At 40.6% G+C, this 23,686-nt stretch overlaps 2 protein-coding genes across 5 annotated transcripts in view; both read left to right on the top strand.

The window, feature by feature from the left end:
• Positions 1–15,595, top strand: part of LOC148085847 (E3 ubiquitin-protein ligase rnf213-beta-like) — a 34,808-nt gene extending 19,213 nt beyond the window's left edge. The window contains exons 40-71 of one of the 4 annotated variants that reach the window (XM_087783934.1): positions 435–620; positions 1,178–1,323; positions 2,057–2,156; positions 2,346–2,457; positions 2,528–2,747; positions 2,852–3,039; positions 3,103–3,228; positions 3,469–3,570; positions 3,646–3,888; positions 3,985–4,069; positions 4,146–4,180; positions 4,328–4,428; positions 4,494–4,638; positions 4,721–4,886; positions 4,963–5,054; positions 5,144–5,386; positions 5,695–5,827; positions 6,029–6,112; positions 6,329–6,512; positions 6,636–6,837; positions 6,902–7,177; positions 7,285–7,374; positions 8,214–8,392; positions 8,902–9,903; positions 11,620–11,757; positions 11,844–11,969; positions 12,027–12,135; positions 12,504–12,664; positions 13,481–13,683; positions 13,812–13,928; positions 14,246–14,348; positions 14,420–15,595. In XM_087783934.1, coding sequence (XP_087640060.1) covers positions 435–620; positions 1,178–1,323; positions 2,057–2,156; positions 2,346–2,457; positions 2,528–2,747; positions 2,852–3,039; positions 3,103–3,228; positions 3,469–3,570; positions 3,646–3,888; positions 3,985–4,069; positions 4,146–4,180; positions 4,328–4,428; positions 4,494–4,638; positions 4,721–4,886; positions 4,963–5,054; positions 5,144–5,386; positions 5,695–5,827; positions 6,029–6,112; positions 6,329–6,512; positions 6,636–6,837; positions 6,902–7,177; positions 7,285–7,374; positions 8,214–8,392; positions 8,902–9,043 — 3,580 coding nt within the window. In that variant the 3' untranslated portion in view covers positions 9,044–9,903; positions 11,620–11,757; positions 11,844–11,969; ... (4 more) ...; positions 14,246–14,348; positions 14,420–15,595. Of the gene's footprint in view, positions 1–434; positions 621–1,177; positions 1,324–2,056; positions 2,157–2,345; positions 2,458–2,527; positions 2,748–2,851; positions 3,040–3,102; positions 3,229–3,468; positions 3,571–3,645; positions 3,889–3,984; positions 4,070–4,145; positions 4,181–4,327; positions 4,429–4,493; positions 4,639–4,720; positions 4,893–4,962; positions 5,055–5,143; positions 5,387–5,694; positions 5,828–6,028; positions 6,113–6,328; positions 6,513–6,635; positions 6,838–6,901; positions 7,178–7,284; positions 7,375–8,213; positions 8,393–8,901; positions 9,904–11,619; positions 11,758–11,843; positions 11,970–12,026; positions 12,136–12,426; positions 12,665–13,480; positions 13,684–13,811; positions 13,929–14,245; positions 14,349–14,419 lie in introns of those variants that run through there. The other 3 variants (XM_087783932.1, XM_087783933.1, XM_087783935.1) reach the window with 3 other exon arrangements.
• Positions 15,596–17,686: 2,091 nt separating this feature from the next.
• The window catches only part of LOC148085846 (E3 ubiquitin-protein ligase rnf213-beta-like), a 29,307-nt gene continuing 23,307 nt past the window's right edge, over positions 17,687–23,686 (top strand). The window contains exons 1-11 of the mRNA XM_087783931.1: positions 17,687–17,701; positions 18,240–18,358; positions 18,988–19,541; positions 19,646–19,801; positions 20,278–20,447; positions 20,506–20,783; positions 20,976–21,223; positions 21,402–21,608; positions 21,681–21,882; positions 22,503–22,570; positions 23,487–23,643. Of these exons, the coding sequence (XP_087640057.1) occupies positions 18,290–18,358; positions 18,988–19,541; positions 19,646–19,801; positions 20,278–20,447; positions 20,506–20,783; positions 20,976–21,223; positions 21,402–21,608; positions 21,681–21,882; positions 22,503–22,570; positions 23,487–23,643 (2,109 nt within the window). The 5' untranslated portion in view covers positions 17,687–17,701; positions 18,240–18,289. The remainder of the gene's footprint in view (positions 17,702–18,239; positions 18,359–18,987; positions 19,542–19,645; positions 19,802–20,277; positions 20,448–20,505; positions 20,784–20,975; positions 21,224–21,401; positions 21,609–21,680; positions 21,883–22,502; positions 22,571–23,486; positions 23,644–23,686) is intronic.

Genomic DNA, 23,686 nt, shown 5'->3' with positions numbered 1-23,686 from the left:
GAGAAACCATAGAAGGCAAAATAATATTTTTGGTTGATGTTTTTAAGTGATGTTTTAGTCTTATAATTTGTGTTGAACCCCTAAAACTGACAATACAAAAAGTTATGTGACGCGTGACGAATTTGACACGTTGATCATTTGTTTTTTGACTAATTAATTTTGTCTGAAGCATTGCAAGCAGTAGTGCAGTCATGTTATGTTTAAAAATATGAACAGTGGTACACTTGTGGCCCATGGGATGATAATATACAGCCCTAAATAAAAGATGTCCCTCTGTGTAATGTTGCATAGCTTAAGGATAAACAATCTAAACAATAAACAATAAAATTCCTTTTATATTTTTATAGCTTTTACTCTGTTGGGCGTATAAATAGGTTGTTAATACTAATAAAAAATAAATCATTTAAATATGTCTGTGTTATTGTGTCACTTAGGTTCGGCACTTCCTGTACTATCTGCCTGACGGAGCTCAGAGACAGGCCGTCCGTCCTTCCATGTGGACATGTTTTCTGCCTTTCATGTGTCCAGCAGTGTGTCAACACGCAACAGATGCTCTTCTGTCCCACATGTCGAAAGGAACTGCCAAACGACTACAGGCCCACGATAAACCAGACTGTCCTGTGAGTCTTTACATCTGTAATAGTCCCATGAGTAGAAGTAGAAATCTCTAGCTAGTAATTGAACTGTGCATCTGATGAATTCTTTAATTCTTGTGGTACTAAGAGTCCCTTTTTTATCAGCTAAGGAACAATGCACACGTAGGCTGAAAGGCTTGAGATGTTTGTTTTAATAATGGTGCAATTACACTGTTCTAACAGTGGAGGGAGCCAGTAACAAATCTGTTCAGTCTTACCTACAGTTGTTTTGGTACACAGGTGCTTAAATCCAGTGTAAATCACATAAATAGTTTGCCTCTTCTCTTGCCTTAATTGTTTAGAAATATTTCATTGCCTTGTTGCCAGTTATGCTGCTAAATGTGACCTATACTTCCATAATGTCTGTTCTGTAAAAGTCAATAACACCTGATGCTCTGACCTCCACTAGGAGTTCTGTAACTTCAATTATGACTAGAGGAGCCTCATTAAATTTGGACTCAATATAGCAAATCGAGGTGATACATTTTTGCAATCAAACAAAGGTTTTCTCATCTTTTTTCATGTCTCTTCTCTGACACCAGAGTTTCTTTGAAACAATTGTCGGACGTCAGGAAATTCTGCAACACTTTCTTCCTGGACGTTGTGTCAAGGTTCTGGTTATGCGAGGGGCAGTGTCCAGCACAGGGCGTGGTTGAGCTGCTCTTCTCCATTTTAGTGACAGCTGATGGTATGTTGCAGCACCAGTCCCATGTAACTCCTACTTTACTCTTTCATCCCCCATTACCCTGAATTTGTTTTGTGATTTATCGCATCCCTTTGATAACTCATTTAAATCCCCCTACTTATCTCGACTTTGACCTCACGCGGACATTTTGCTCTGCTTACTAATACGCCTCCTGTAAAGCAGTCATTATTACTAGCAACAATTAAGAACCTTTGGTTTTGGTTGATGCAGGTGACACCGATGGGTCAAAGTTGTAGTGTTTTGCCTTGTTATTTTATATCATTTTTTTTAAAACTTGTTTTTTTAAATGACTTTTTCCTGTTTTAAATCATAATCATTTTTGCGAGTGGTTAGTGTCCCTTAGAGTAAATGAACAAAATATTTTTTAAATTAAGTGCTATTATATTTAAACATTTTATCCACCTTTATTCTATGGTTTATATATTTTAATTAAATGGATAATGAATTAAAAATTTGACAATACAATAAACTTATCTTATGTTCATAATGTCATAGTGTTATTGATAATAACCTTACTTCAGCCTTACTTCACATTGACGGACCCTCAGACACTCTGAATGTACTGTATATAATGTAAGGTAAGGTAAGGTAAAACTTAATGTGCGCCCTCCCCTGCCCCCCCAAGGAAATTATTCCACCACTGTCTTGAATTAATAGATTATATAGGAGAGTCACAAACTTCCTGATTCACCTTCAACTCCTGCTCCACCTCCAGGTGGTGTTTACAAGACTCGGCAGCTCACACCATTCCTGGAGTGTGTAGACACCAGCCCAGTGGTCCGATCTGTGCTGCCAAAGCTGCTGCTACAACACAGGTGAGTGATGTGGCTGCTCATGAGTTTGAATCCACTGTAGGCCAAAAGGTCTTAATTTGTACTGTTTCTAATCAAACTGTCTCATCTTGGTCTGAGCACAGATAGTAGGTCAAACATGGCGTCCTCGAATTTCTTTCTTCCACACCACAGATAACACAAGAGCTTTAAAAACAACTTTTACTCCTCTAGCTTTAATGAGGCGAAGATCCACATCCAGGAGTACCTGAAGAACCTGAGAGAGAACCTGCTTGATCCAGACGACCACACTAACCTCTACCTGCTCTTCGTCAACTGCTTCCAAGTACCTGAGTGACCCGTCTCTTCCGACCTGGCTGAGGATGTATGTGATTGAACCTACACTTCTTTTTCAGGACTCGCTGCTGTGTTCTAAAACCAGTGGCCCAGCATCAAGTTCAGAAGAGCAGCTGAGGTCTGACACCATGTTCCTGAGCAGAGTAGTCCGGAAACAGACTGCAGACAGACAACAGGATCCAGCTGAGTTCTTGCTTGATATTGCAAGATTGAAGATCTGTCTGAACACAGCTGCTCTGATGCTAAAGGAGACCAGGGACAAGACACACAAAGCTATGGGTGAGAAGAAGGAATAAGATGAGAGGCAGAGCAGATGTGGAGATGAGTGAGATGTTAAAATAATGATGAAGAGCAAATTCAGCACCTTATCTGGTCCTTTACAGTGAAAGGAGGTGCAGCCATACAGTTCCTCGAACAGATAAAGGCTCTTTGTGAGTCTGAAAAGAACGACTGGATCAGGATCTATCTGCTGAGGGTCCTAAACCAGTGCTCCGGCCTCGACCTTGTACTGACGCTGATGAGTGAACCAAGATGGAGGTGGATCTTCCCGCCTGAGCTGCTGCGATTACAGGTATCAGAGAGAAGTTGAATTATCATGTGAGAGTTAATTAATCCATAATTTCTCTGTCGTCAGGAATCATCGTCCAGTACAAAGATGGACCTGTTCCTCTGCTGCGGGCCACCATACAGGTCTCTGAGAGACGCTCTGGACCTGGCTCTCGTGGAAAGGCAACCGGGAAGGTTCAAGACAGAGGTCCAGGTCAGACAGGAAGTCACAACAAAATTAAATTATTATTGAGTTGTTTTTTTTATTTTGCTGTTGAGAAGAAGATGCCTTTAAAAATATATAGTATTTGTTACTATATTTATTATACTATATACTATACTATATTGATAATATTTGTATTCTTTTATTTAAACAATATATAAAAAACAAGTAAAGTACAAGTAAAGGTTTTTAAAGTACTCGCCCAAAACCATTTATGTTTGCCATAAAAAGAACCTGCCGGGTCAGAGGATAGGCCTCCTGGTTCTGACTCTCTTCAGACGTGTCACCAGTCGCTTCCGGTTTCCTAATGTGAGAGTACACCCTTCAGAACAGGTGAAAACACAAACACACACACACAAACACACTGACACACAATTGCTTGCTAAGGCCATGTGATTGGAACTGCAGGACGTTTTAAGACTGAACCAGTTGCTGAAGGACGTGAAAGAGAAGCAGGTCAGAGAGTTCTGCTCATCGCTCCTGGTTAACTGTGTCGGCGGACAGGGCTCAGTTCTCAAGGTGGCCCCAGGCGTCTCTTCTCTAAAACTGAAGTTGCTGGAGTTGTTAGTCCATCTGGACTCAGTTCTACTCAGCAGGAACTCTTTGCTGGATCCTCTGAGGTTGATTGGCTTTCAGACCCAAGATGCTAATGTGAGTCTCAGTGGATTAATTTTTCCTTTTTTACGAATATGGTTACTTTGAAATTAAATTTAAACATGTTGATTGTCCTTTTTTTTCATCTCACAGGACTTCCTCCTGCCAACTATGCCTGAAGACCTGACAAGTGACGCTCGACAATGGCTGATAAATGAAAAGAAATTGCAGCAATACTGTAAGTTTTGTTTTTGTGTTGTTCCTTGTTAAAGATTGCACCAGCAAATTAGACTGAACCTTCCTTGTTGCTCCAGATTGTGCCAACGGACATGCCTGCTTTGTTGGGGAGGTAAGAATTTGTCCATTGAGGATTTGGTTTAAAATATTTTGGATTATTTAAGAAATGTGTAAATAAACTTAATCTGAAAAATGTCCTCATGGAATAAAAAAAAAAAAAAAATTTATAAAATTCCCACAAGCTTCAATTCTGTGCCAGTGTGGAAAACCGGTGGAGAGATCTCGATGTCCAGACTGTAAAGCTCCTATCGGTGGAGAGAGACATGTGCCAGAGCAAGGATTCAGTCGAGACCCGCGAGGGTATTTTAAATCCAAACCTCTTCTTGCAACAAACAAGTCCTTAATGGTCTTCTGTTTGCCTGCAGGGACCAGACTCGCACTGGACACATTCTTGGTGCAGCTTCAAGCAGATCGGAGGCTCCGGAGAGGCAGTTAACATATGTCCAGTCCTGTGTCCTGCGCATGCTGCTGCACCTCTCCATGATGCAGGCCGCCGTCCAAAACCCCAGAGTCAGAATTAACCAACATTCTTCTCTTCTCATTCATCTTTTGTTTGATCTTACTGTTTTCTAACGCTTATCATCAACCACAGAACTTGAGCCACATGATTCACCCAACGCCGCGTGATGCTGTCACTTTCTTGTGGAGTCATTTGGAAAAGGACTTGGAAGTTTTGGGGAAAAGTTTGGATCTGAATGAAGATGACGCAACGCTGATAGTGCATCTGATCATCAATGCTGCTCACACGTCCACTGGAGGCAAGGGTTGGTTCCCCAGCTTGCTTCGGCCCGCTCACATCAATAGAAGACTTCAAAGTTTTGTGCTCAATTTCAGGCCAAGGACGGCAGGGACTGAAGACCAGAGCGGGACGCAAACAGTGGGAGCAGCTGGTCTGCAGGGAGGCCATCGACCAAGTTCTTAATCAGGTGATTTAACCAAGTTGTCCTGAACTAGCACATTCACAAACATTAATTCATGCTTGTAGAACTAGTTCCTGACTGACCTCTCTCCTCAGAAGCAACAGTGTCTGCAAGCGGCACAGCAGGTGATCAGAGCGGACGACGGTGTGAGTGGGACCCCATTGGTGACGGTCATCTTTGGTGACCCAGCAAAAATGTTAGCGCTGCCGTCAAACGGTCCCACAGAGCGTTCGACCTTTTGGGATCTTTCCCAAACGCTGACACTCGAGAGGCTCTGTCAACTGATTGATGAAAGTGACGGGCAGATGTTCCCCCTGCTGACCCTCTTCTTAAAGAAGGTACTGATGTGAAGAACTGTTGTTGTCTTATTGATCATCTTTATGTTTTCTATTATCATCGACACATCATCAGTAACATGTTTACATCGTCACTTACATCCATCCTTGTAGAAACACATCACCTTCTTCATTCTCAGCTTGGTCCTTGATTGACAGGTGGTCAGACACTCAGCCAAGTGTGAACCATGATGAAGTGCTCTAGGGGGGAGAATCACTTTAATGAATCACAATTGAATAAATACGTACTTAGTGTAACAATCACCTTTAGCTCCCCCATAGTTACCTTTCTCTGTGTATGTGTGTGCCAGATCAAGTGTGTCAGACAGCTACACAATCTTCCAGAGCTCGCTGCTCTTCATTTGGACCTGACCCGTACGTTTACGTCCACTTTGGACTCGACTCCACAAACCGTCGCTCAAATGATCCAAAAGATACCAGCAGGTAAATGCGTGTGTGTTTGATTCAATAGTCTTGCTTTTTTCTTTATTGACATATTCATGAGTGTGTGTGTGTGTGTGTGGGTGTGTGTGTGTGTGTGTGTGTGTGTGTGTGTGTGTGTGTGTGTGTGTGTGTGTGTGTGTGTGTGTGTGTGTGTGTGTGTGTGTGTGTGTGTGTGTGTGTGTGTGTGTGTGTGTGTGTTAGGGCCCCAGCGGAAAAAGCTGCAGGAGATGGTGGAAAGATTCCTAAACACATGGAACTTCTTACGATCAGAGCTTGTTAACAACGGTACGTTTTTTCTTTTTACACTTGCCTGTTTGTAGATTGTGTTTGTGTGTCTTTGGCTGTTACATCTCTCATATATTTGTTAGTGGTTTCCAAATATGTTGGGAACACACATTCTTGCATTAGTCTGTTTTTGTGTCCTAAATGGCTTTTTTTGTTTAGCCAGTTGTGAGCACTAAATGTTGTTTTGATCACAAATATATTTGTGTTTTTGAGCAGCAGCAGGGTTGGGTTTGGAGGTCAGTTTATGTAACAGTGAATTGACACTCAAAAGTCCGAGCGAGTTACTGTCACCGAGCCGCAGCGGACCCGGCTCATGTCTCCGAATTCTGGTGGACTTCCTCTCAGAGACACATAACAGCTTGGTGAGAGAGTCTCGGGAGATTAGCCGAAATGACAGCAGGTTGGTTCAATTCATCTCTTTTCAAGAGTTTGGATTTTTTCCTTTTTCAGTACAGTTTCTACGTGTTTGATTTTCTAATCTGAACCCCATCTTACCTTGGGATGCATCCCTCTTGTTTTTCAGCGACTTCAGTGTTGCTCTGGACAGTATCTCAGAGACACAGCTGACCCTGTGTGAGCCCGAGCGACAGCTGCTGCCTCTGGTGTTGGCGAACTGTCACTACACACTGAAGAAGGGTGGAGACATGCACGTCTTCTACGACTTTGAAGCCATTCAGAACCAAATGATCCGACGCTTCTTTGCGGGCAAACCATTGATCAAAGCAGTAAGTTATTGTCACATAAATGTTAGCCGGACAAGCGTTCTATTGATCTTCATCCGTCCTCCAGAACACCGCCCGGCACCAGAACAGACACCAGCAAGACTTCTCCCTGGTTCTGACAGAGGTCAGAAAGAAGGTCTCACAGGAGCCTTTGAAAGGTTCTGATAGTGCTGCAGTGCGGACAGTTCTGCGCTCTTACACAGACGTTTGTGACGCCATCCACGTGCTGAAGATCGGGTTGCGTTTCCTTGCCAAAACTGGCGGTGACCGTGACCTTGGACTGAAAACCTTCTTGTCTGAATCGCTGCTCTTGAAAGCTCAAATCTCTAACTCTGTTGCAGAGGTAAACAAAAACTGTTTCCATGGTGACGAAATAATGAATTGCCCTGATCTATCAATGTTTAGTTAAGAATGTTTAACTTCGACTGACCATCAATGTTGACCTTACAGAGTTTTAGGGCCAGTCGACTGCAACACGCCATTTTCACCTGGCAGCTGCTCACCTGCTGGAAGTCTGAGCTCATGTTGAGCAGGAAGCAGGTCAGTTTGACTACAACTGATCCTCAAATCAATGTCATCAACAAACTATTCATATTTTCATTAACCTGGTAGTATAAGTAACAGCCGAAGTGGCTGCATGTGCACTTTATCTACTTAATCTTATTTATTAATATTCACAATGTCCCTTCTCATTCATATTACTTTCGGTTTTAATTAGTTTGTACTTAAAAAATATATATATTAGATACTGCTTCTGTAAAGTAAAAAATGTTTACAAAAATGATTGAGAATATGTTACATGATTCATTTAAGATTCACCGTCACAGTATGTGTCTGTTTGTAAAAAACTCTATTTTCATTTAAATATTTACATTAGAAATAGTGTTTAAGCCACTGAAAACACTCTGGAGATTAAATCTTGTTTACCATAACCACACCCAATCTGCTTTGATTGGTCAAACATCAGGATTTGTCACCGCGCGTCATTAATCCCAGAAGTCTCCACTACCAAGGCATGATTACATCTGGCTGGAGGAGGAGTGAAGACCATTATTACGTCATAATGGACTCCGCTCTAGTAACCTCTTGTTCGCCGGGATTTCAGACGGGGGAGAACTTAAGTAATAAGTTCTAAACATGGTCATGATGAGGGACTTACTGCATCTTGGAGAGGAAGACTTCAACTTTTGAAACATGAGAGTGAGTCAGGAGAGTTGGGTGTTCACATAAGTTGCCCTGTCATAATAATGTAGAAGCAGGTATTTGCAGGTGAGAACAGACAGAATGGAATTGAATAAACACTAATCAGATTTTAGTTCCGCTCCATCATATAGTTTTGATTCTGTTCTGGATCACATTGTAATCTGAGACTTTTGTAGGATCCGTTTGAAGGGATTCCAGAAGAGTTCCGGCAGAAGCTGAAGGTGGACCAGAGGAAGCAGCTGAAGGCTTTTCTTGGTCTTACCAACGTGGAAGCATTCTCTCTAGAGTTGCATGAGATCCTGCTGCTGAAGACCCACAGCCTTGCTCCTGACCAGTTGTACCAACCACACTGGGAGTAAGTTCTCAACGTTTGTTCTTGAACCGCTTTAATTGTGATATGGGCATATAGCCTCAATTACTTTGTCTTATTGTATTAATTGTTTTTCATTATTGGTTTGTTTTACCAGTAGATTTTAGCTTTTAAAACGACATTAAGGTAACACTTATTTTTTAGTACTACCTCATTATAATGGGATCAACATTATCACATCTTTCTGGACAAGATCAGAGAAACAGGCTAAATGCACAGTCATTCATGTTTACACGTGCACTACTTACCTGCAACCAGAAGAAGTGTGTCTATTGTTGGGACTTCCACTCTGACTGGGGAGCTATGCTGTGTAGATTGTGTTGTGAAGGGTGTGGGTCACACAATGGGTCGACTCCAGGCTGTCAAAAGCCTATTTGACTTGTGAACCCCAACGTGACTCCTCCATCTGCCAGCACAACATAACTGTGGTTAGCTGTTGTAAAGTAACTGTAGATCAACAAGCAAGATTCTAAGCTTCTCTCTTTGGTCTCCAGCATCAAGTCAACCCTGGAGACACATCTGGACCAGAAGGACCATCCACCTCTGTTAGGACAGGAGTCATTTCCAGAGGAGATTTTGTTGGGTCAAGGCGCTGATGTGTGGACGACAGCTGTTGAATTTAGGATCAAACGATGAACAGCAACTGTGTATGACTTGTAATGGAGGATTCATTTGTTTATTCAGGAGCTAGAATCAACGCTCAATTAACCTGTATTTGAAACATAAGAATGGAAAACATGTGATTTGTTTTTTGAATGGGTTCGATCATTTTAATGTTTAATGTTAGCATTATTTACACGGAGCGGCCTACAAGTGAAACATAATTCAAATGGCACAATACAATTGTCACATGCTCTAATATGACTTTGGAGAAGAACGTGTTTTTTTGTTTGTTTGTTTTTTAAAGAAAACGTTTTAAGACGATAATAATCAATACAACAGAAATAATTTCCTCACTAATAATCCCTTTTCTCTATGGCAGGGTATCAATGCTTCGTGATCATTCCTCGTGTATTAAGATGATTCGAATATTAAGCATTTGTGTAACTTAAGTTAAATCCACCAAACAGTATTTGTGAAACATCATTTGTTATGTATATATTCATGGTAGAAGGTATTTTTTGGGGGGTGTTGAAATTTTAATAATCACAAACTGTGACTTGAGATCTGTATGTATCACATGTTCTTTTCATCATGACAATAAAAGGGGTCCAAAAACACAACGACGTCAAACACGCTGACCTCTATGTTGAAAACACTTGGGGGGGCCCGCCTATTAATCGTTCAGCAGTTGATGGACGGGTCCGTTTATCCAATCACCTGCGAGTGCATCTTCTTCCTGTTGACTCTCGACTAGTAGTAGGTGTGCGAGGGGGCGGGGCATGACTTGGTTCTCCTCCGTCCGGAGAGACAGAAACACTTTCTCTGTAGATTTAAACTGAGGACAAGAAAACTGCTGGATCTTCTCAAATATATGATGCTGTTGTGATTTATCAGTAAGTAAATCCCGCAAACATGTCGGTTGTATTCAATTCATTGAGCTAGATATGCTAAAGCTAGCTCGGTGATAATACGAGTCTTTAAAACCTAGTTCTACCAACGAGTAGGAACATTAGTATTTTTTTTTTCCATAACATTTTGTTAGTTAATATTATTTATATTTCGTCAGTGTTCGTCACATCTTAAGGACTCACTGCTTTTACCCGTACGGGTGATGCTGTAGCTGACATTGCGGGTGTACTAACAAACGTGGAGCTGGTTATTCACATATTTCAATAATAAAAGGTGAAAGTTTCTACAGTTAAACTGTCATTTTTTTCTTTTGCGTATTTTTGTACACCTGCCACAACATAGTGGATTCAGACGAGCGCTTACATTATAGCGTTATTCTGGATGTTATTATCTTAAACTTTCAGCACAACCCATGTGAACCAGCAAACCAATGTTGCTTCAAGGTAAACACAGAATCTATCATCGTCAGCACAGTCTGTCCTACATATAACAGCCTAGTTGTTGCTCCTTAAATAGCATGACACAGACAAACATGTGTGATGGACGCTAGTCTAGAGAAAGTACGCCCCTGGAAGTGATCCACAGCTGTTGGTCCTGCAGCATCTGTGGACAATGGCTGTCGTGCTCCTGCCGGGTGCAGGGTAGCCTTTTTTGTCTCGAGTAGAAGGGGGAGGATGCATCAGAGGTCATGTTACTCACCCACTCGCACAAAAGCCCCCACGCCCTTAATCAGGGAGACTTTACATTGAAGAAGTCCTAACCCCCAGATGCCCACGCTTCTGTCAGCAAACCACTCCCCCACACACTCTTTACTCATGTGGACAAGTGGAGGAATGTGCTGCTTGAATAGTGTCAGATTGCTTTTGTCTGCACACACGCCTGCACACACATAGATCTACGTGAAGGTCAGAGGTCACAGAAGGCGAACCGACAGATGGTCTTAAAATGTGGTCTGCAAATCACTTTTCACCTGTGGTTGACTTTTGGGTGTCAAAACCCAAGCTCTGTCTGTTGCTCAGACACACGAAAGACCAGTTCCGCTCAAGAGACCTCATTTATTCTCTATGTGGGTCATGAGCGCACAAACTCTTTAAAGTGCGAAACCAAAGGCTCTTTAAAGTACTTTCATTATCGAGCAATATTTAATTAACTGAGAGCGCTCATAAACCAAGAAATCATAATTTTTATAATTTAAATTAGTTTTATGTGAACAAGTCTAATAAAAGAAAAAAACTGTAATCAAAAACATTAAAGAAAAAATCCTGTGATCAAAGTACTTGTGTCAGTTTCCAACTTGGTCGAAAAAAATAGTGTTTGTTAAATCCAACAAGAAATCCCAAATATAAGTAATTGCAACAGTGGATCAGCAGCTCATTCAGTCTTAAGACGCACACAATCATGCCATTTAAAATGAATGAAAAATAAGTTCTTTATAAGATCTTTTACACGTGTTACAAAACAACCCATGAACCACACAAAGCAAAAACATTCATAGTTTTTAGAGCATAAAAAACAGGCAATGTTCCTTTTTAATGCATCAATGATCCTGCGTTGAGCAACATGTGTTAATGCACAATAAAAAAAATATTGCCGTTAAAGGTTTTATGTGTCAACCTGCCCAGCCCTAGTTAATATCTATATCTATATATATGTGTTGTTTTTTTAAGTCTTTTATTTACCATGTGTATGTGTGTTGTCAGGGGGTCATGTCTGAGGAAGACCTGGTCTGCCCAGAACTTGCATCTGCAACTGCTGATGAGCTCAGCAGCTCCATGACAAGAATCAAACTTGAACTGGAAGAAAAGAAACGTGCTGTCAACATGCTGCAGGGGGCGCTGGTGAGCACACACCACACACCACACAAAAATGTAGCACACATCTCTCACAGCCATGGTGTTAATCTTGGGTTGTCATTGCCACTCAGACCCAGCAGAGGGAGCTGACGAGTCGACATGTGAAGGAGACTGAGAAAGAACTCAATAGAAACTTCCAGGTCCAGAGGAAGCAGTACGAGTCCACTATCCAGAGACACCTGGCCTTCATCAACCAGGTGGGTCTTGAGTTGTCATGTGTCCTGCGGTCCCTCCTTACTGGTGTCAGTCCACAGTTGATCAGTGACAAGAAAGTGTTGAGCGAGCGCTGTGATGGCGGAGCTGAAACAGGTGGACCAGAAGTACACCAAGAAGATCTCTCACATACAGGAGCAGCATGACATGGTGAGCTCCTCCTCACTCCTCCTGGTCTGCTTCTCTGGTCTAACTGTCTACCACTCCTCTTGCTCTGTCTGCTTCTGTCCGGCTTCAGGTCTGGCAAATTCTGGGACCACTTTGTGAGGTAACTTTCTCACTCTCGCTTCTCATTCATTCATTTATTCTCTCACTATCACTCTCTTACTTGCTCTCACTGTCTCTATTGCACTCTTGTTTCCTCTATCTTTCTTTTTGTATTTCCTTATCTCTTTCTTCTCTCTCTATCTTTCTCTATTTACCTCTTATTTTCTCTTGCAGAGTGTTGTGGTTCTTCTCTGAATGATCCGCCGTTAAAGAGTGCCCTCAAGCAGATGTTCACCGTCTTCTAAATACAGGCGGTCCAGACAACCAAGTCCACTTTGAGGGCTACCAGGTGTCCAACCAGTGTATGGCTTTGGTCCGAGATGAATGTCTGCTGCCCTGCAAAGATGCTCCAGAGCTTGGATATGCCAAAGAGTCTAGTTCGGAGCAGTATGTGCCGGATGTCTTCTTCAAGGTTCGCTCACCACTAACAAATAAACTTTTTTCAGTGGCCATTTTGCCAAGCATTTAAAACGTCTGCGAGCTTGAAATCAGATCTTCAGGAGTTATAATCTAGTTTGTGGAGATAATTGATGTGCATTTATTGATGTAATAACGTAGAAACACTAACCAAGTTAAGACCCAATCCTGGACAAAGTCACAGGAATATAGGGCACAACAAAATTGGTTAGAAAGATCATAAATAAGTTGGAAGAAGGCCATCAAAAGCCTCGTAAAGCTGTACACACTTACCTAGAGTTCGAAAAAGTATGCTCACAGACTGGAGACATCTTGATGACCATGTGCAAGTCATCACTACAGAAATGATGGTAAAAAGTGTACAAGCTATTAAAGAAAACAATATTAATTGAAAATCTTCATGCCAAGTTGTAAGTTTGTGAATTTTAATCAAAGCTTCCTTCTTCACAAGCCTGTCTGCCTGTCAAAGTAAAATTATGTGTAATATGCGTACTATGGTTGTCACCATACTTAAGTTTCAACTCAATACCAATACTCTGGGAAAATCTTCGTGACTTTATAATGTTTTCGATACAAAAAGTATAAAAAGAAATTTATATTTTTTTTTAACAAGAAAAATGAAAAAAAAAAAAACGTCTGTAACATATACTTATTGTTAAATATTCAAAATGAAAATAAATGTACAAACTTTTTCTTGACAAAGTTTCAAGACTGTGGTAGTGAAGAAAAAGATGTGTTTACATTGAGTGGAGGTGTTTAATTTTGTTGAATGTAAAACTGATTTTAAATCCTGTTTTTCTTTGACAACAAGGACAAAGACAAATTTGGGAACGATGTTACATTTCTCGCCCGGCCTCTTCCGGTTGAGTTTTGTCTCCCATTTTTAGATTGAATATAAGATTTTTTTTTTTTTTTTGTCAACTGCAGATCACAACAACACAAGACCCTCAGTACACATTCAGCTCCACACTACGCTTCCCCATAGAGAACCGGGACATCCTTGGAGAAACACAAGTATTTATGTCTTACTTAGGCATGACTATAGCATGACCTGCAAACTGAATGTCTCAGTTTTTGTGGCTACGGCACTAGGTAAATGTTGTTCGTTTTATTTCAGCTGCTTTTTTTCTGTCATTCCACAGGATTTCCACAGTTTAGCATCGTACCTTTCCCAAAGCTCCCCCACCACCTTCCTGAACATTGTGTCCGATTTCCATCTCCTCCTCTTCCTCGTCACCAATGAAGTCATGCCTCTCGGAGTGAGTCCAATTTTGCTGTTCAGGTTCCGATGCCAACATGTGCAGTCCATACCTTAGCGCCACTAAGATGTTGTTCTTTCGCAATCGGACAACTTTCATACTGATTCTTGATGCAGCTCCTGGTTCTTTGTCTGAAGACTCAGAGAATGTTATTTTCTTTTGGTCTGTAAGAACGCAGCGTGTTTTGCACAATAGGAAAGTAAGTTGATCCTGAGGTTTAGATGTTGTTTCAAAGTGCAAATTCCAGCATGAATTAACGGGAATGGATTATGGTTCTCACCTGTGACAGTAGCTGATCTTCATATTGATGACTGCAGGACAGTATTGGGCTGCTCCTGGATGCTGTGAGAACATCTAATGAGGAACTCGCTCAGACCTGGAAGAAGTCTGAGCAGTGGGCAACAATTGAGCAGCTCTGCAGTAAGTCCACAATATCAAACATCTCGGTCACTCTCCCCAATTATTTGTTGACACGGTGTGATCTTCTCCAGGTACGGTGGGAGGTCAGCCCTCTAGCTCTCTGGGCTACGGCGCCATGAGTGACTCTTCTGTGCCTCCATCCTCCTCGGCCATGTGGTCCTGTCTCCACTGCACCTATATGAACCAGCACGGCACTGAGCACTGCGAGATGTGCAGCCTGCCTCGCAGTTAAACTGAATCCTCCTCTTCCTTGCAAAAGTCCCCAATCTCCTGTGGCCCTGCCCACCTTGTCCACTCACCGTGACATCATCAGAAGGCGACATGCTGCTGCGAAGCGACAAGCTTGTTTACATTGTTAAAAAAGAACAGCTCTGGAGAGCAGCGTCGCTAAAAGCACTTTTCGTCAGAATCCCCTCCTCTGTGCTCTTTTCTCCAGAGGCTCTCAACAGTGCCCCCTTCTGGCTTTTTTTAAGCAATCCAACGAAAATACATTTACATTCAGATTGCTCTTGGATGGAATCACATGTTGTTTTGAATAGTCCCTTTAATATCCATTTGTTAAAGAAGCAACTTCCATCATTAGTTGTCATTTTGACCTGGTGCTGCATCCAAACCTCAAGTCATCTCTTCACTCTGGAGCACCAGAGCTGTGTAGCATCCTGTCTGCTTTGAGGCTGAGATGAGAGATTGAAATTGTTGAGTCAGGACCTTTTAAAATGAGCAGGTTTTTTTTCAACTTTAAAGACTTGTTGATAACATCCAAGTCAGCCATGGTCTCAGATTTGCACTATTAGATATCACGATCATCTGATAATTTACATACTCCTGCTTCATATCTAACTTGACTCAAATTTGGACCAAAACGTTGAGTCGGATAAGTTTGAAGTGTTTAAATGAATTGGAGTTCCAGAATGGTTAAGTAAAGGAAACAAATAATTGGCTCGGACTGGTTTCTTCTACCCGTACATTGGCCGACAGAGACAGGGGAGGGGCTGCCATCACGACAGCGGGTGAGCAGGGCTGTAGACTCACTATTTATGAGGTGTGTGAGAGTAATTCCATTGAAGTGAGAATCTATTTTTAGTTGTAGATACAAAAAAAAAAAAAAAGATTGAAAATAATAAAGATTGATGTGTTTTTCTTTCTCTTGATGGCATCACTTCACCCTTCCCCAGTAAGTGTGGCTCTTGATGACAGGTTTGACTGTCGGCTGTGACATTTTTTCCCCCTTTTGTACTGACATGGGAGCAGTTTGCTGAGCAAGCACGCTCCTGGACTGGCACAGGTCTCCTCCGGGGTTTTAGCTGGCAACCTGAGAGTTGTACACCGGGATTTAAGAGAAATAAACTCAAGAGGAAAAAAAGTTTGTGTGTTTCTTTTGTTTTGAAGTTTTTAAGACCTCAAGGTAAAAATAAAATGAGTTATTGAGCCGATGGTGATGCACTCTTGCAAGCTCGAAGAGAAGGTGGAGTCTAGCCGAAACAAATGAAGTCCAGCTGAAGACCCCGGAATGTGCACGTCCACCATAAAACAAGACATTTTATCATCCTGCTTGCTCTGGGCCCCTGAACACAACCTGGAGTGCGCATCATTTTTCTTTTCAGACAGACACAGCCCTGTTCGGTTCATACTCTGCTTCCATGATGAAGACTACTGCGGTTCTGATCTTTATGTGGACAATCTGTGTGGCTCAGAAGGAAAGTTCTAGGACAGAGTGGAGCGCAAGATATGACGGTAAGATCCTGTGGTGATGTATTATTTCATAATCCAAAATGAATCATTTAAAAATATGAAATTTTAGAGGTTTTTATTATTAAACTTATCTTATATATCTTATTGCAATTGAGGCTTCTTTTTTTCCCCGTTTAATCTAAATGAATGTTTAACTTGAGACGAGTATTTGAATGTGGAAACATATTGAAATGAGTCGCATCTACTGTTTTAAATGAACCTACCAGCAAGTTTTAATTTCAGTTCCATGTTCAAAGAATTGGTTCACAACAGATGATGGTAAATCTAAGTTTTTACATTGAAATACAATCTCTGTAAAGAAATTAATCACAGATCCATCTACACATGTGAAAACGTACACTACAACGTGTATTGTTTTTTCAAAAACTGTACAGTATTTGTTTCCATGTTGCTGCAGCAACTGAAAGAGTGCCACCTAGAGGCTGTTCTAACCTCACCTGAAGGACCTGCTGCTGCACGAACACAACACAGTTCTTCCCGACTACGGCCGGTGAGAGTCTCTGATTCCTCATTTGTCTCAGAAATTATAACTGGACCCCACGCTTCCCCAGAATCCAGACCCTGTCCGATGCCCTCGCTGACCTCTACAAGGAGTTCAACACCCTGAAGGAACGCCTCGCACTGATGACCACCCAGTTTGATACCGTGGAAGGATTTGTCGATAACATCCGGTCTGAACGGAACCCTTCTTCTTCCCCTAGAGCTGGAGCAAGACTTCCTGGGGTCCCAGAAGTTGGAGCCCGACCCCCAATGAGGAGAAGCCGAGTGGTCATCCGACGGGTCCAGAAACCCAACTTAAGATAAACAGTCAGAAAGTGACTAATAAACGTATTCACTGAAACACAAATTGTACAAGAGTTTCTGTTTAAGGCCCCTGACCTTTTCCCAGTGTCTCTGCTTATGCTTTAGGTTATTTTCTTCAACCATGGAATATTATATTAAAGGGCACATCTAGACATACCAGTCACCCCTATGTACACGGGGGACATAGGTTCCCTACAACAAGCCAACATTTGCCACAAAATGGATTTTTACCTATGACCTATGACCTATGCATCGAATCATTGTCGTACTTGCATGTACTGACTTTTTTTTACCCTTTCATAAGGATTTGTTTCATTCTAATTTAATTTCCATCTTAATATTTAAGACAAATCTAAATTGTAAAAATGTCTTCATACATAAACTTCAAAATACAGTTTAATTACACATAATGAAATCCGGGAAACCAAATCAATACTCGATTGTTTTCGTTTTCGAGATCTTGAAAGTTAAAGTTAGAGCTAGAAGCAAAGAAACGAAACCGAAACGAGTACCAGCCTCGTCAGAGACCGTCGTTAAAAACAATCTGAGGTCGGTTAATATAAAAATAATTAGTCGTCATTTCCTATCTGTATTTTACTTTCAAATGCATTTACTTGTGGTCTAGCGGATTTTATTTGGCAGTATTACATATAATCTAAGTTAATTTCGTCGATTTTAGTTATTTTAATTACATTACTTTTTGATGATCCCTTATTTCTAGAGGCGTGAACTTGAGCCAGGTTGAGCAAGCATCTCATTTCTGGTTTTATCTTGCAGTGGAAAGTGCGAGCGAAAAAGTAAGTAAAAAACCATGTATTATAACGTGTTTTTAACACACAACTTAACTGTGATTCCAATTATTTATTATTTTGAAATAAGAAAAGCGGGACGACAGTGTTTATTGTGTGTTTTTTATCTGTATTTTTGTCCATTACGCTATATGTTAGCTTGTCTGTGCTCGTCACACGGGAGCATAAAAATAATATGATTAAATATAAATAGAATACTGTAATTAAATCTTAAAGTTGTTAGTACATATTAAAAAGTAACGTTTTATAACCATGGATTCAAAAGAATAACGTTTTTTTGTTAAAACTGTTAACTTTTTTTAATTTTATGCTAAAAACTAATAGCAAAAAGCTATTATTGTTATTCATTTTTCACATAATAAGAAATTACATTATTTGCTGAAAAATAAAATTATACTTATTTCATAAATAATACGACTTGATCTTATGTTTTTATTTTATCAAGAATTGGTCTTGTGTTTCAGTTTGAATCTTGATGTTTCTTAACGGTATCTATTACAGTTGGTATTCATTCTTGTGTTTTCAGAAAATAAGATTGTTGTGGGAGTTTTCCACTGGAAAATTCAAGCCCTGGAGATGGATCGGGGATCTGGATCTTCAGGTAATACAAGTGGTGTTGCCAAAAAGAAAAGAAGGAGGAAGAAGGTGAAATCTTAAATCTTCGTAAACAACAATGTTATACCTGTATAGTGCAGCATCGTAATACTATGGAGCCTCATGAAATAATACTGAGTGACTTGGGTTGCGGCCTTGTGGTCCCCCAACATTTTTGACAGATTGTTAAAGACCGACTACCACAGAAAATTAGTTTCAGGTCATGAGTAAATAATAATGAATACATAAAGCAGAAATAAGGTAAAGATATGTTATCTATCAATTATTTAGGCTTTAATTAAGTATATATTTGTAAACGGTCAACAAAAAAAAAATTGTTTCTTGTCTGATAACTACCGGAAGGGCTTTACTGTAATGGGATAAGGAGATATTTGAATGGAGACAGAACACACTAGTGGTTATATTGCGAAACTGGGTGTAACAGGTTACATGACGGTTACAACCATCGACAACACACACAGTAACCTAAAAGTTACTATAACCATAATCATAATCATTGACATCGCAAATAGAATAAAGTCAAGATCCAGGTCTTAAGTATACAAAAAATAGCACACACAGGGCCCAAAACCAAATTAAAAGATGGAAATGAAAACAAGATTAAAACATACTTCATCTCTAACAAACACATTTATTTTTACTGCTAAAATTGCTTTCAGGGACCAAGGTCGGAGAATCCTGTTGATGGAAATCAAACGGACGCGACCCAAAAGAGAAGACCCCCGAAAAAAAAGAAAAAACCTGTGGTTCAGGATAGAGAACAACAGAAGATGGAGTCGTCGAGTTATCAATCGGAGGAAACTTGTTCCGTAGAGGTTGACCCGTCTAGACAAACAAGGGATCAGGGCATGACAGCACAAACACAGACTCTGGTCCCTAATGTGAGTCACGAAGAAACCCAGAGGCCAATCCTGGTCCAAAGGAGCCAGAAATCACAAACAGATTTTGACAAAACAACATCAGACACCCTAAGTCAAGACTCAACCCGAAAACCACCAGAACTAGGTAGTGCTGATGCTGACCAGGAGGTGACACAAAGATCAGAACGAGAAGATCCTGGGGAAGCAAAGACGGCTCAAAAAGATGCCCCCAAACCCAACCCCACTCCACTGCCAACTGACAAGCATGAGGAACCAATGTCTCACGCTAAAGCTGCATCTGGGGGGTCCAAAGGGGAGTCACAGGACAAGGAGAAAAAATCCAGCCAAAACAGGCAAGATAAGAACATCACAAAATCTAGTCATTTTTCTTTCAGAACACACACTCTGAGTAGTTCTTTCTGAAGAGATTGTGACAAACTTTTAATGTAATCTGCAGGAATCTCAGCTCTGAGACGGTGCCCCCTACTGGTTCCATGTTTCGCATTCACATGTACGCAGTTCTGGACAAGAGTTTTAATTTCAAACCGGATAAAGACAGATTGGTTCTTTACTCTTACGATAAAGAATTTACTCTTAAGGTGGAGAGTTCATGGTGAGTCTGATCATGTATTTTAACTGACCTGAATAACATGATCAATCATTTTTAACAGGGGGAAGATTTATAATGAATGAATGTGGCCCTTATATGGTCAGAGAGAACTGATGAAATATATACATTTTTACAGCTAACAAACAATTTTATTTTGTACTGAGAATGCACTACTAGTTGAGCTCTAAATATAACTTGTTTTAAATTATTTTCTTTAGGACATACTGTAATTTTTCATGTGTTCAATGAGTCTTTATTGTCTTAAAAAATATATTATAATAGTATAACACAACTTTTGTCCACATTGGTAGATACAATTTACTAATATATAGCACTTGTCTTTATGATATTATTTCATAAAGTCTCTTAAACCATGACAGCCAATGAGGCTCATTCTCGTCACACTTCCAATGGCCTGTATTGTCTTTATTCCTCATTCTCTTCACACACAAACTGAAATATCTGTATCTTGTGCAAAGTGTCCAGAAAGACAAAAGCGTTCTGGTCCACGCTAGTTTCTCCATTGAAGAGCGCCACATAAGGAGGGGGCAGGATTTTACGTATCAATATGGAGTCAAGCAGCATCACAAGGATATTCAAGAGAGTGCATCACGAACAGCCTCCATTCCAAACAACAACAACATCAAAGGTGGGTTGAGACAATTGACAAAGTCGCTCTCTTCTGACCCAGACTGTCGTTGTTTCAGACATGCACATATATGAAGGATTCATCTGCCTCTCCAAGTCCCTGGTTACCGGTTTATTGGACAAGATATCCCTCTTTGGTGCACGCAGAGAAGAGCTCTCTGAGAACTGGCAGATTTCTGCGGCTCTTCTGTTAGACACCATCTTCAGGAAATGGGACCCATCCGACCCTTCTAGCTTAGAGAGTTTTATTGAGCATTTGCAATGTTTCATGGGATCTTTGGATTCAGCTCCAAACCGAATAAAGTATCAAGATGGCTCATTCCTTTCAGAGATTAAGGTAAGTTAGTAACTAATGTTGGTTCACATTTTAAACTTGAGGTTGACAGGTCTTTTAAAACAAAATATATTTGAAATATCTTTAAAGATGTTACTACAGTTGAAGTTACTTCCATAATCAGTTACCCATTGTAATCCAGAAACATCTCTTTCTTGTTAAGTTTGACCAACAACCTACTTGTTTTGTTTCCAGGCAAGAGAGCTGGTTTCTAAGGTTCTGGTCCGGATCCTAAAAGGAGAGCTACGTGATCAGTTTCCAGAAATCTTCCGCAATCCAAATTCACTTATTCTGGGCTTCCAGCTGTTCCTGGTGACCACAAGATTTCAGATCCCACTGGGCATCCCAGACTTCGCAGAACTCTGTGTATTGGTCTCATCAGAAGAGGCATTACAACCAAAAAGCCTAGAGGAGTTTCAGAGTCGTTTCAAGGCCACCCCATTGTGAGCATCTTCTAATTAGATATTACCCCACCCAGATGTTAGCAATCCTGCTGTTAGTAAACTGTTATGTTATAATTGTAGTCATTTACAGCATTGTAGTTCGCTCATGGTTATTATAAACATGATCATTTTCAGGTTTTGTGTATTGATCCGAGTGACACTGACTTCTGTGCTTCAGCCTTGTGGTCGCTCTCATAAATCGCTGCATAGAGCTGGCTGTGACTGAGGCTGTGCTGCTGCTGCCTCTGCTGTTCGCCGTGAGACAGGCAGATGCTCATGCTGGCAAGCTTGGTCCAACCGTGGAGGAGAATAACTGGTCTGGACTGGAGCGAGTAAACTTCTGCAAATTTAGAGAGTTAATGGAGGGGAATCAGGATAAGCGTTTGTATGTGTTTTTTTATAGACAAAATTGAATCATTGCTGTTTTGCTGTTGGTTTACCGAGAATTGTTTTGCAGGAGGGTTCTGGAACACATCCAAACTGTCATGTCCAATGCTAAAGAGCCCTCGCAGCTGCTCCGCATTGGCTGCTCAGCTCTGGTGGCATTTCAGGATCTTCCTCAGTTTTCAATTCAGACAAACTTCACATCAGAGCAGCTGATCCAGAGCCTGATGTACCGACAGCAAATATGTCAAAGGCAGCGTCAGGAGAACAATGAGGTAAGTCCTTCTACCCTGAAATTCAGGTTCTTGACTAAGGGATGTGTTTATTGATTTGAATATAATGACTGCAAGTTTATTTCTCAGACGTTTCCTTGTATTGAAAGCAGCAATACATAAGAATGAAAATGTTGGTCTCATTACAGAGTCATAAATGTTTCTTTGCAGTGTCATGTAATCTATTGTGTAATTGTAACAGGTTTATTTTTTCCAAAAGAGTGATAACAATATTTATTGTTACTTACATTTTTACTCAACCTAATGTAATTGCAGTTCCATAAAAATAAGTGCTGTCATTAAAATGTCATGGCTTGTATTGTATCAATCATTGTTCGTCACCTTTGAGGAACTGGTTTGTTAATGCCACGTATAATTGGAGTAGTTATAATGAAGGTGTGTTACTGACTAAATAATGATATATAACAGCAATAAAAGTTTACTCTGCCAAACTCCGCTGCAATTGTAAGGCCCATAATGCAAACACACTTTTGCAGACAAACATGAACAAGTGATACTCTTGCTCAAATAAAAGTCAAAATGTGTAAAAAAAAAATCAAAGAAATCTTTATCTCATGTGTTGATATTGGTACTCATAACTTCTTCTTGTCGTGTCATTCCAGGCCACAATAAAAACCATTGATCACATTTTGCTGAAGCTTAATGACTGCAAGGATCGTGAAGTGTGCAGGTTTGGATCCAAATGTTACTAAATATTTGACAAACTAAATTATTGAAAACTGATGTGACTAGCAGGTGTAACGTTTTGTGTACATATATATAAATTGAGCACAAAGTGCTTTACCTAAGAACACAGTTAAAAATAAGACTGCGTTCAATGTCAAACACAAGAGTAAAAAATACCAGATTACCATGATAAATTTCAATTTAAAATGTTTTAGTTAAACAACATCGTGCTTATAATCTGGAGCGCTTTATATTCAGATTAATTCAGGTTGTGCTTACTGACCTAAAAGAGTCTTTGTGTGGGTACACGACGTTCAACTCTCTCTGCCAAAATTCTTTGGTACAACTTTGGTAAAACACACAGATGCACTGCTTTCAGCATTATCACTACCGTAGAATCCAAACTGTTACCATCACAATGTGAACACAAACACGCTTGACATCATTCCAGGTGGATTTACTTAAGAACTAGATATTGGTATCAAAAGGGTGTTCAAAGTTAAAGTGCGAGCTGTGTGGGAGCAGTCGATAGATAGATACTTTATTCATCTCCTTAGAGAAATTCACAGTTCAGCAGCTCCAGAAAATTTTACAAAGAGATAGAACACAGAGGCATGCAAGTTATGTACAGTCGATGACAGAAGGTAAACACACATTCATCAAGATAGAGAGTTTGACTGACTGACTTATCATCAACGTGCTTTGTAATCTGGTGCACTTTGTAATTAAAAAAAGTTTGAAATAGATAATTAATTGACAGTGCGCTATATATTGAGGAAAAAACAGTACTCTAGGGAAACAGGTGCTGATGGCTCCCTCTGATTGGTAAAGGTCGCCGACCTCCGCAGCAGTGGGTCACGCATGACAGGATTGTGATGCTGCTGTTCACTCTTATCTTGTGTGGTTGTTTCTGTCCACAGACTGGCTGGAAACAGAAAGCATGTCTTCAGGAGCGTCATCAGTTTGCTCCGGTCCACATGTGCCACAGCACGCCTGGTCCCAATGTACAATGCTGTTGTCCGCTGCTACCAGCTGGTGCTGAGAACCGCTGAGATCTGTGCCGTGACAGAGGAAGAGGTCTTGGTTACTTTTTCATTTTCTCTCTTATACCAGTAAAGCT

Source organism: Callionymus lyra, chromosome 2 (genome assembly GCF_982586985.1).
Source record: "Callionymus lyra chromosome 2, fCalLyr1.hap1.1, whole genome shotgun sequence".
NCBI lineage: Eukaryota > Metazoa > Chordata > Actinopteri > Syngnathiformes > Callionymidae > Callionymus > Callionymus lyra.
The sequence above is the reverse complement of the archived record's forward strand: the minus strand, read 5'-3'. Positions and strand labels throughout refer to the sequence as shown.